General features: G+C 45.4%; 1 protein-coding gene across 1 annotated transcript; it reads right to left on the minus strand.

The window, feature by feature from the left end:
- Nucleotides 1-4451: 4451 nt before the first annotated feature.
- Nucleotides 4452-12321, minus strand: atf3 (activating transcription factor 3). The gene is made up of 4 exons (XM_083643568.1): nt 12203-12321; nt 9769-10027; nt 7645-7752; nt 4452-7191 (listed from the first exon to the last, which is right to left on the minus strand). The coding sequence occupies exons 2-4, from the start codon at nt 10024-10026 to the stop codon at nt 6889-6891; spliced, it is 669 nt and encodes a 222-aa protein (XP_083499694.1). The 5' UTR covers nt 10027; nt 12203-12321; the 3' UTR covers nt 4452-6888.
- Nucleotides 12322-13298: the final 977 nt, after the last annotated feature.

The following is a 13298-nucleotide window of genomic DNA, read 5'->3' on the forward strand; positions in this document are numbered from 1 at the left end:
CGGCGGTGGCCGGCGTCGGCTGTCTCGGCTGGGTCTGTCGGCTAGGGCGGGCTTTCGGAGGGGCTCGTTCTGCGTGTGGCGCATCATGTCGGCGCTGACTTGGTGGTTCTCTAGCAAGGCCACCAATGCGTTCAGCGATGAGGGGCTCACCTGGGCAGCATATTTTCGGGCGTCGGGCGGCAAGGAGCGGATACATCTGTCTATTACGAGGCGTTCGATCCACGGGGGCTCCCCGGTGGAGGTGAGCCAACTCTGGGTGAGCCTCAGCAAATCGGCGACTTGGGAGCGGGGCGGTTGGTCCGGGGTGTACCTCCAGCCATGGTACCTTTGTGCGCGAGCAGGAAGGCTGTAGCCGTAACTGGCGAGGATGGCGGTGCGCAGCTTCACAAAGTCGCGGGCCTCTCCCATGGACATGTCCCGGCAAACCCTCTGTGCCTGGCCCGTGAGGAAGGGCGCGATGATGCCTCCCCAGTGGGCTGCGGGCCATCCCTCTCGCACCGCCGTTCTTTCGAAGAGCTCCATGTATGCCTCGATATCATCGTCGGGGGTCTGCTTAGTGAGGACATCTCCTGGAGCCCGGGAAGTCGAGCCGTCTTTCTCTATTTTTTTTATCAGTTCGTGTACTGCCTGCTGTAGGTCAGTTTGGCTTTGGATTAGGGCCACCAGAGCCTGTGCTTGCTCCATGGTGCGTGCGGTTGGCGTTGAATCAGAGTGCCTGCATTCTCCACCACTTGTGGCAACTCTGATTCAATCCAAGACACATAAAACAGTTTTAAACGCCGAAGCGTTGTTTTATTCACCAAAATGAAAACTCTTCCCTTATCGGGGTATGTCCATGAAATATATATAACTAAAGTAGGCTGGGTTAGCCTGGGGCCAGTGAGGGGGGTTTGCTCCCCACCACGTAGCCAGGGCTCCGTTCCTCGTTTAAGTGCTCCCGTAACGTGCCTGTGGACGAGAGGAGAGAGGGTCTGTCAGGCAACATCATTTTATTACACGAGAATGTTTAGGGAGAGGAGTGGAAATCTGACTTACCGCCCGACAGCAAGGAGCGCTTCCACCTGGAGGAAAACCGGCCACACAGTGAGCTTCAGAGCGGCGTCTGTTTTTCTAGGGCCACTGATTGGGGATCTGTTCCAGCCGGGCGCTCTGTTCCTAACAGCGCCCGGCTGCTAGCGGTCCCACTGATTCAGGACATAATTGGGGAAGTACCTATCAGTGATGACGCGTCCCAGACAGCGTTTCTGTTGGGATCCCCCTGCTCTGACGTCACTGTGGTGGCTGGCTGTCCTCCTGCTCTCACCTGTCCGGGGGTAGGCTGACGAGACTCCACAGTACTCACTCGTGCGAGGACAGAGAGAGCTTATTGACAGATCGTCTGTGGTGCCAACGACCCTCCGGGCTATGAAGGTAATTAGCCTATGTCCATTGTCCAACACGTTTTCTCAATTCATTTCCCTCTTTGCAATGTGATAAAAGTTTCTCAGTGAGTTATAGTTGATTGCCTCACTGAATTATCTGCTAAATGGAGTTAGTGTGGTAACTGAAGTTCAGGAACATAAGACCACACCATGTAATCATCTGCGCCTCACTAAGCTATCCCACCTGCGCTCCGACCAATCACTTCACCGCTGCACACCTGTGATCTGTCAACTCAATCACTCGTAGCACATATAAACACAATCTATTCCATCTCTCCCCCGTTTGTCTCAGTCGTCACGACCCTCCCCCTCAACCCTAAGTTTCTTCCTCTGTTACGGGCAGCACACGTGGAGTCTGCATGTTCTCCCTGTGCCTGCGTGGGTTTTCCCCGGGTACTCCGGTTTCCTCCCACAAACCGCTAAAGACATGTTAGTCAGGGCTGTTTAATCCTGCATCCCTATCTTCTCCTTACAGGAACCACGGGGGGCTGATGGAGCCGGGACTCCATCCGTGAAGCTGAGCTGCGCTCAAGAACCGAGCTTCACCCAAAGACGCTACCCACACTCTGAGTCTCAACCCCCGGGTTCCCGTCACTGCCGTACCATCCTCCTGAAGAGATGCTGCCGAACCTTGACCTCACGTTCACGCATCCAAACACTCCCTTACAATAAATTATCTTTTTGTTCAAACAATGGTGTGGTCTGTGTTAGTGAATACCCAATTGGCAAAAAAAAAAAAATTACATAAACGATTTAAACCAAATCTAATCGAATATATTATATATATCATGTGTTGTAGATATCTATATGTCGTTGTATTCGACATTATTCAATGCAAGTTCTCGATTCATTGTGTTTCTTGACCTCTCAACTCAGCTCAAGTGATGCGTGCTGGTCGTGGTACTACGTGCTACTACGTGCTTACGTCAGCGACAGCGTGTCAACAAAGGAAACATACCGAGACAGAAATATTTAACATGGCTAAAAGGGTGAACCAAACTCTCCACCGATTTTTCTCTAAGAAAACTAGGACTGATACAGAGAAACATGACTGCAACAATAACACCATGCCGGTCACCTCAGCAGCAGCCGGCGGCAGCAGCAACATTGTTCTCAGTTCGGACGACGAAGAAGAGGGGGGAAGCGGCGGTGGACCACCGGTGACAGTGACAACCACGCAGGCTGCGCCTGTCACACCCCCGGCTCCGACTACCGCAGCAGCCGGGTCCGAGCCCAACGTCAGGGACCCATGCCTCGGTCCGGAGCATATAGGTCCGGAGAAGGCACGTGAACATGTGACTTCTGGGCCATATCAGCCTGCTTAGATTAAACTGTCATTTCTCCAGACAGTAGTGTGAGAACAGATCGAGACATCACCTGACTGCAGCTTGGGTAAAGTTGCATCTACTGTAGGTGTCATTCAGCATATTGTGATATGTTGTTGGAGAATGTGTTGTCATATCCTACTACAGCATTCAGTGTTTCCTATACAGTTATCTATTTGTGGAGGTACACCACAATAGATTTTGAGCACCACAAATAGATTTTGACTGCCACATATTCATGTCAAGTAGTTGACTGCAAACACCTGCTTTAGGAGCCCACTAGATGGTGCTCTGAGGCCCACCAGTGGGCCACGGTTCAGTGGTTGAGAAACACTATCATGCAGATAGAATAGGCTATATAAGGAGACAATTATTTTTTCATCATTGTAAAGCCACAGCATAGTGAAGAGGATATTAATGTGATGTGTGTAGTTCTTTATATCTACTAGCCTCTTCATTTTGCTCTCAGAGTGCCCCAGATTAATGCATTTTATTTTTAAATTTACAAAATTTCTTTATCCAGGGGAGACCCCCCTACCGGAGTGATATTGACTTATGGGTGGTGCAACCCCTGTTTGGAAGGTCTATAATCGCCTATGCAACTAAGTATTAAAGGTTTGCAGTTGCCTGGTTTTTGGTTATAGTTTGCTAGCTACTTGGTTGGACAGCTAGTAGGAAATAGAAACAACATCAGTGCAATAAAGCTACTGAAAGTAATCACGTCAGATCCTGTTTACTGTAAATGTGGTCAAAAGAAAACTGATACTTAACCTTTAAGTTTTGTTTTAGCTCAGCTTTTGTCATCAGCTTCCGTCAACCTTTCACCTAATGTTAATTACCCTTAACAGCAATCAAAACATCTAAACCTAATGCTAATCTTATATAGCCTCACTGGATATTTTATGGCCCTATTATGAAGTATATATGAAAAAGGGTTATTGTAAAGTAACATTAACAAACATTCTCCCTGTGCTCCCCTGGGATTTTCACACTATACAGTATCTAACCACACTATGGAAGTAGAAACAATTCATGTGCACATTGTTCATTCATTTTGTTGTTACACCCCATTATGTATTAGGAATATTTGTAATAAGTCCTAGTAGAATATTACTGTGTCGCCTATAGACGGGTTTCTTGTATACAAACATTAGTGGGTGCGCGCGCATCAGAGGGACAGAGGATGCTGATCGCCCATAGGTTCAACACAGGTGCATCACAAACCCACAGTGAAGTGTAGGAACTTCAATTTGATATCTATTCCAAGCTGTCACTCTACATTTTACATAAATACCACCTGTAATGCCTACATTAACAATAAAATAAGTCATCTGAAGGGCTGGGTCATTTGGGTGGCGGTAATACATGTTTTAATTTGTTTACAAACCACTGTTAAACAAAACTGTAGAAGAAGAAAAGCAGCAGTGAGTGTGTTGCGGGGGTGTTCGACTTGTTGACGCCTCACCTGACTGCGCTCGGCTGCTCTCGTCTGCTTTCCAGGCATACAGTCTCTAAGGTGTGGCTTTCTACCCCGGTGATGTGGGTTAGGGTTAGACGTTAGACAGAAACCCGTCTATTTACAGTACCTTTCCATGTCTTAAGACACAAATGAATCCACTGGAATAAGTAGTAGTATTAAAAGCCCTTCTCAAGAAATGACATGACCAGAATCATTTGCAGTACACATACGTTTAATTAACAAAGTATCAAAAACAAAAAATGGACAGATCGCAAAGGTGGAAATACACATTGGTAGTAGCAGTGCAGTTTTACCTGATACAGTTTATTCATTTAGGTTATGATGCTCCAACAGTCCCTAGCAACATGTTCATTGAGCATACAGTAGCTACAGAAAGAAAGGCTTGAGCTATAGAATACATACGAGTTTCTGATCTACAGTGTGTGAAGTAGTTTTGTGTGGCGTCCTACAAACACTCAAGTGCTCAGTAGCTACCTAGTCACGACTCGCATGGGACAACGCACAACTTCAAGCACAAAAACAACAAACACGCCATGAACACACACAGACGCCTGCGTCTCTTGCTGTGTCACTCTCTTCGTTACTAAAAAACACACACACACGATAAAGAAAGAAAATAGACCATCTTCTGTAAAACTTCTTCCAATCAAACATAAACAAAATATATATAACTTTGATCCTCTTGGTGACCCAAAAGATGTGTGCTATTCAGAAACCAAAGACATGGATTATTATTGTGGGAACCATAGAAACCATTGAGCAGAGACAATGCTAAGATGTGATATGCTACATTCACCATCATGAGGATTATACCCTTCTTTCTGAAGTGTCATAACTTATCAAAATGGTGCCAGTTTCCCAAACATTTTGTAGCGCTAAATTAGCTCTCTCTCTCTCTCTCTCTCTCTCTCTCTCTCTCTCTCTCTCTCTCTCTCTCTCTCTCTCTCTCTCTCTCTCTCTCTCTCTCTCTCTCTCTCTCTCTCTCTCTCTCTCTCTCTCTCTCTCTCTCTCTCTCTCTCTCTCTCTCTCTCTCTCTCTCTCTCTCTCTCTCTCTCTCTCTCCTCTTAAGGTAGACCAATGAGACATGTCGGATTAAACCAATTGGGTACAGGACGCTCTCTCTATAACCACTAGCAGGGGTGTGACTAAGTCAGTCTCAAGTTGTCTCTTCATGCATTAAGTCAAATTCAAATCGTGTCTTCAGTCCAGGTCATGTGACTCGAGTCCCCACCGCTGACCACTAGGCCATATCCCTGTTTCATGTTTCCTCACTTTCTGTTTGCACAATAAACCCATCTTTAAAAGTGAACAGAGCAGATAGGAGGAGGAGGAGAAAATATTTGGCAGTTAAAGCCTAGCGCACTGATGAAATCCAATCCATAACTTCAAACTTTTACACATCACATCATCGCGCACAACGTCAGAGTCAGGCATGAGCCGAAAGCTACATGTCACACTTCCGATACCTAGCTACTGATATCTAGTGAACACGACTTCCAAACCAATCGTCAATAAATACATTATAAAAACAACCTTTTTCCCTGCTTTTTCAAGACCAAAAGGAGGCAGTGAGTGTTTATATAGTAGCACGTAGAGCGGGCGCTGACAATCAATACAATATACAAGATTGTAGCTATAGAAAACAATGTGTCATAACGGTAACGATGACAGTGACACACACATGTAACTTCGACATCACAGAGCTAACGGCTAACACTAAGCACTATTTAGAAGGAGCACTGCGGTATATAAGGTCTACTTTTTAAAAAATCGACTGTATGAGCGCCATTCCATTCAATATTGCTTGCCAACGGAATACAAATTTCCAAGAGAAGCAACATTATGTGGGAGTTACAGGCATGTGTTCATTTCTATTGTATTTTCTACTGTCTGGAATTGTGAACCCTGTCTGCAAACCGCATGTCCCTTATAGCACGATCAAGTTTTGAACTTGAATTGGCAAAGATGGAGGTCCCTTGTTTGACAACCTCACCTCGAAATCACACTTTTTTGAGGAGTTGACTCATTCAAACCAGACCAAAATGTGAACTATGAAATCAACTGCTAGACAGCATAGGTCCTGAGTGGTTAGTAAAGTAGTAGCAGCAACCTTTGAAGTCATATAAAGGCAAGGCAGACGGGGGGGCGATACAGTCTGTGTGGACTAACAACAGGATATACAACTGAATAAATATACTAGTTCATAATCTAGTATTCTGAGCAGAAGCAACAATGTATCCTTTCAACGTCAACGACTTGTAGCTCTTATTGACTTTGCACGCAGATCTGTACACGCTCGCACACGCTCAAACTTTTCTTTGTGGGTGAACAATTAAGTCTGTGTGCCTTGATCACCGTGATACAAAATCAGACATGATTTAAAATCAAAATGCAATGGCTGTATTGTTTTTTGTGTGTGTGTGTGTCCATTGTCTGTCACTTCCTGGTTTTCCCATCCAATCAGCAGCCACGGTTTTCGGGGAGCGGGACGTGCTGAGGTCACATTCTGCCTCGCCACTGGCAGATCTCGCACGCCACTCTCTCTCTCTCTCTCTCTCTAGCAGCTTTGTGGACGGCGGATGAAACTACATCGGCGACGACGACGTCGGTACACGATACAGTATAAGGATTCAACCAAGTCTTTGGAAGCGGAGGAAAGTGCTCATAGCTGACCGCACGACGTCGGACACTGGACCTGCTCGAGGGCGAGAAGTCTGCCGCCGTCCAGAGGTGGCACCGTGGAGATGGACACGGAGGCGGTGAGGCTGTGGAACTGTAAGGCGCTCTCCTTGATGTGCTGGAGGAACAGGTTCCTCTCGTCCTCGGGCGTCTGGCCGTTCTGCGCGCGCACGATGCAGGTGGGCCGGTGCAGGTTCAGCATGTAGACCAGCTGCTGCTTCTGCTGCTTCAGCTCCTCGATCTGAGCCTTCAGCTCCGCGTTCACGCTCTCCAGCTTCTCTGACTCCTGTGGATAGGAGGGAGGGAGGGAGGGAGAATTGGAAGTAGAGAGAGAAATGATTAGCAATGCTATGCTGTATTGTTTATATGAGACGTATAACCTGGAAATATGTTAGCACAGGTTCCCTCATCTGGAAGTAATTGGGGTTTTTTGAATGGGTTTTTGGTTAGATGCCTGACATAAGGTCTCTGGTTTAATAAAAGTTTATGATACTTAAAAGGTTTTGTTTCGGCTAGATGATGTTCACAAATGAACACCACTTTTATGATTTGATCTGAAGCGTTTTCTGGCTATCGTGATTTCTGGCGATCACAAATTCACAGTAAACTTCAAAAATACTAAAAGCGTCATGAGCTGCTCGGGGCAACGGTAGATGACTGTGATTTTACTGAGCTGCTCTCTGGTGTGAAGGTGTGAAAAAACTGGTCAGCAGTAATGAATAAACATCTTCATCCATACCTTCTGCAAGCAGTCGGTCTTCTCCTTCTTCTTGTTGCGACATTTTGCGGCAGCGACCTTGTTCCTCTCTCGTCTCCTCCTCCTCCTCTCATACTCTTCAGGGGTCACCTGACAGAGATATAAAAGCTGTCAATATAGACATCTGATTTTGGAATGAATTGCTTCAAATACTACAGGAGCTCCAACTTTTTCCGTGAAATGATGAGTAAACCTAGCCTGGTTAAAACCCTCCTGATCACGGGACCTCCCATTCTGTTTTGCTCCACGTATCAGTCTGGACAATACTTGGATTTTCTGAAGATGTAACCATGACAACCATTGTAGTCAACGACATGACCGGGACAATCTGGGCCACGCGCTGGCAAAAACAGTAATGGTGTCTCCCGAAGCAATGAGCGCTAACGTTAACGTTGTTTGGCTGAAGGAGTTTCGTCTCAAAGACGATGGGATTTCAAGCAAGACGGCCCAACTTCAACTCACTTCCTGTCATTTTGTCACGTGGGTTTGGCCCATCGTTTTCCAGGGACGCGCCCACTTAGGAGACTTTCGGCAGGTTTGAGTCAATGGTTGACCACGCCCCAGTAGCGCAGTGTACACCGAGGCAGAGGGTGCGCCCGCCCCGGGTCCACCCCATCCACAAAAAAAAAATATATATATATATATACCGTATATATAAAAAACACAGGATAATAAGATGTAAATATCCCTTGTGCAAGCACTTACTAGAGAGTCTTTTGATGGTATCTGCAACACTGAAGTGGCTAATGATGGAATTTGACACATAGGGGCGAGGGTTAAAAGAGTCATTGGAGTCATCAGGTGGTAACCCCCCTTCACCGGCGTTTCGACGACAAAACCACTACACCTCTAGAGGGCTCGTCGGCAACACCTGGCGTCCCAGGTGTGCCCTCCTCTGCTTTCAACCCTCCCCTCTGTGTCGTCTCCCACAGTTTATCAGCAGCACCGGGCAACAGCTTCCATGCCAACTCCAACTCCTCCATGACAGTGGTATTGATGCACTGCAAACTTTGGTTTACATCCCGTTGCTGTGCTTCACTCGACTGATTTGACCTTGCCTTCGCAGATGTATGACAGTCAGAAGGGTATAGTCAACGCGAGGCCTCTGTCCCTCCTCCCTCCAACACGGAAGCCTGTGGGCAACAGCCTCCGTGCCCGAGTCAGACTCCTCCATGACACCATTCTCCCTCAAACACCGAAGCTTGTGGCCCGCCGCTGCGATTCCTGTGGTGCTCTCTTGCACTGTGCTCGTGTTGCTCATAGTCGTTTCCGGTCCAAAGTCTATTACCGCGATATCAGCCGATGAGTCCTCTTCCGCCCCCACTCTCGCAGACTCCGGGGGTATTCTCTTATATTTACTTTTCGTAGCTAAAGCGGGTGTTTCCAACGTGCTGAAAAGCCTGGGAAACTACAGCCATGGGAAGCTAACCCATGCCTGTCCCGGTGGGGTCTGTTCCCTCCTGTCAGCTGTCTCTCCATGCCGCCACAAGGACTTTCCCCTGTCGTCAGCTGACCTTTCTCAACAGTCACTGGACAAATCCAGAACATCAGATTAAAAAAACACAGGATAATAAGATGTAAATATCCCTTGTGCAAGCACTTACTAGAGAGTCTTTTGATGGTATCTGCAACACTGAAGTGGCTAATGATGGAATTTGACACAGAGGGGCGAGGGTTAAAAGAGTCATTGGAGTCATCAGGTGGTAAATATATATATATATTTATTTATTTATTTTTTGGGATGGGGGGGGCCTCCTAAGAGCTTCGCCCCCCCTGGGCTGATAGGGTCGCTCTGCCCCTGCCACGGCCATTTAGGAGACTTGCTGCTACCATTTGTTAGAATTGGCGGGGCCCATCTATAGTAATATCATATCTATGGTTGTCTGTGAATGGAAGTATTCCCGCCCACTGAAGTCGATGTGGGCGTCTTGAAGTCCAAACTGATTTATAGCGAAACAGAATGTGAGGTCACATTATGCAGGATGGTTTTAACCATGGCCTGCTTAAATCCTCCTCTGTAACGACTGTGGCCACCTCGTTCTAATGCAAAACAAGTAGAGTAAAGAAGTGCAGACAATAAGACAAGACGGGAGCTGACCCTCTCACCTCTCTCTTGGCCCCGCCCCCCGCGGCGCCGTGCTCGCGGGGCCGGTCGGAGCCGGAGCTGTTGCAGTCGGAGCTCATGTCGACACTGAGGCCGCCCGTCAGACGCTTGGTCTGGATGGCCAGGCGCAGCTCCTCCTTCACGATGGGGCTGAAGTTGGTTAAGTCGTCCAGGGTGAGCAGGCCAGGCGGGGACAGACACGGCACCAGCGCCGAGCAGCTGATGTCGGCCAGCGAGGGACCCGGGTGCTGCAGCATCATTCTGGGTAACAAGACACAGAGGGGTTATTCACATGGAATATGGTGCTGTAGTATGTGTAGGATATTATCAGGTAATATCAATGCAAATATCCCAGCAAAACTTCAAGTTCCTAGGAATGTTATAGGAATCTCACAGTGCACTATGGGGGTGTGAATCTTTGGGTATCTCACGAGGGGATCACGATTCGATTCTAATTTGATTCTCGATTTCAAAACAATTCCTGATTCAAAATCGATTCTTGATTCAGTATAGGAAGTTGAGAATCGATTCAGAATCATTACATTAATCAATTTTTGGGACACCCCTAAGAGATACCATAGAAAATACCATAAAAAGAAAAGAAAGAAAAAAAGTCACTTATAGATTCAGTCACTATTGAGTTCCACTGACACACTGTAGGTCCTATATGGAAATATTAGTGATACGACAGTTGATCAAAGTACCCTGAAGTACAATAAGGTCACTATAAACTTACTATTGAGTACCACTGACCTCACTATTAGGTCCCTATGGGAATATTATAGGGATATTATGCTGATACCATAGGAGATTAAAATGCCATGAAGTATGATGAGGTCACTATAAATTCACTGTCGAGTACCACAGAGTCACTGTACGAATATTATAAGAGTATTATAGGAATACTCTAAGTGATAGAAATGCCAATAAAGTACAATAATCTCACTATTGAGTAACACAGACTCGCTTTAAGTCTATTAGTCTAGTGTAATAGTATACTGATACCACAGTTGATCAAAAACATAAAATAAAAATACTACAATACAGTACAATACAGTACAATAAGGTCACTATAAACTTACTAATGAGTACCCCTGACCTCACTATAGTTCCATATGGGAATAATATAGGAATATTAGACTGATCAGTTGATTAAAATGCCATTAAGTGTGACGTGGTCTTATAAACTTACCATTTAGTACCACAGACATATAAATAAGTATCCATAAGAATATTATAGGGAGTCTTGTATTGAAAGAAGGAACGAGCAGAAAGTTACACAATGTTGGGTTTAAATGTCAACAGTGGGTGATGCAATGGCAGTTGAGGAGGAGCCTTTATCTAAGCCTTTATGCTCACATAGATAAATCTGCACTGACAGGGATTCATTCTTACCTAAGCAAAGTTTGCTTCTCGGAAAATTACCATGAGGGGTTGGAAACGTCTTATCTAAACAGAGAGCTCCCTCTTGGAAAAATTATGATTGACAAAAACAAAAACAAATGTGGACAAAATAAAAACAAACAAATAAATAAATACATAAATAAATGAACAAACAAACAAACAAACAAATAAATAAATACATACATAAATACTGTATATATTTACAGTTTTAAGAGTATTACCACAATATCCCTAACTATAGGAACTTCTAAGTTTATGGTGAACTTATGGTACTCCTAACAATATTCGTATCATATTTCTATAAGGACGTGGGAGAGTATCTGTACTCAACAGTGAGTTTATAACTTAATCACATTTTATGGCATTGTATCTCCTATATGGCATGCAGCATACCTACCTATATGGCAGTTGTTTAGTTTTGCTGTCACAGCTGTGCTATCTTTTTTAGAATGTATCATGAAATGTAACTATAGTTATTTTTCATCTCAATAAAGCTCAAATACAACTTTTTTTCTTCTACAGTTGTATTCAACTCCCAGGTAAATGCAAGTGAAGTAAACAACACTTTCATTCACAAAACAAAACATGTAGTAGGCTAAATAAAGATTTGATCGTCACTACCAAGTTAGCCTCCTAGTCCTGACTTGTTGTTTTTTTGCATTATAGGCTACAATGTAAAGCAAAGATCAAGAATATAGAACAACAATTACTGTATGTCTTTTAAATGCCACTTTTTGGTATTAAATGTCATACATTATTAGACCTCCCATCAGTGGAGCATTCAAGTTCCCACTAAACGTATTTTTTTGTCTATAGGTCCGTGTCCGTGACAGTCAAAAGTCATTATTTGAAGCCCTTTGAATGTACTCTGAGAAAGCATGTTTTGAAGTTTTGGTCGCTGTCCCAGGACACTCAGCCAGCGAAGGGAACCACCGGGATCCCTCCTCTATACTACCCGGCATCAAAACAGCCTCTGAGAGACACAGCCTCCCTCCTAAATAACATAACCCCCACAAAACAAACCAAGCCTACCTGGTAACGCTTTGGGAGAGGGCTCAGAGTCAGTGGAGTGAACCCAGTAAACTCTTCTCTTTATAGCGGGCTTTTGGAGGATTATTTTCGGTCTCCTTCTCTGGCTCTGGTGCGTTAAGTTGCTGCTTGTGGCCGGTGCATTGCATCACCCTGTTTTATAGTGCCGGGGGGCGGGGCGGGGCGGTGACGCGCTCAGGCATGTACGAGCAGGGCTGGACTGGGACAGGGAGGGGAGGGGTGACGTCATCCTATTTATAGAAGGCTTATCCTGCTGGTGATGCAATCCAGCAAGACGTTTACTCTGCCATAACGGGAGAGGAGACGCCCCCTTCCCTCCCTCCCTCCCTCCCTCCCTCCTCTCTCTGTGTGTTTCTGGCATTCCTTCTCTCTTCATTTCACTCTTTTTGTCCAGTTTTAGTCATTTTTGTGATTTTTTTTGTGTGCAATTTTTTGTCAGTTTCATGTAATCTTTCTTCCCTTTTTGTCAGTTTTGTATGTTATTTTTGTGTGTATTTTTTTGTCTTTTTGACAGTTTACTCTAATTGTTTGTCAATTGATCACTTCATTCCAACTCTCTCTCTCTCAGCTTCTCTCTCACCGTTTATTTCTCTCCTTACTAGTCTTCCATCCCTCTTCCTTTCACTTACTATCTCATTCTCTCTCCGTCCCTGCCTCCTTCCTCCCCTTCCTTTCTCAATCGCTTTCTCCTTCTCTCACTCTTTCACCCTCTGTCCATTCATCCCCTCTCTCACTCTTTATTTCCTCTTTTGGGTTTAGGGGGTGACGGCGGCGCCTATCCACCTTATATTTTTGAATGCCCCGCCGCTGTAAAATCATTATGGGTACAAGGTCCTCCTTGCGCTTGCGCATTTCCCTCTGCAACATTCATGTCACGTTAAACCTCCCCCTCCCAGCGTCGAGAAAAGAAACACAAACTTTTTTTGGGAAGGGGGGGGGGGGAAGGGGGGGTTAGACAGTGAACCCCAGCGGCCCACTTGGGGAATGCTTCTTTAAAATTATTAGATATTCCTCTAAATCTGGCTTCAGATGACCAACATTTTAGAAAAAAAACAGCCCAACATTTCGGCTGCGAGCT

Source organism: Poromitra crassiceps, assembly GCF_964638095.1.
Source record: "Poromitra crassiceps genome assembly, chromosome: 9".
NCBI classification, from domain to species: Eukaryota; Metazoa; Chordata; class Actinopteri; order Beryciformes; family Melamphaidae; genus Poromitra; species Poromitra crassiceps.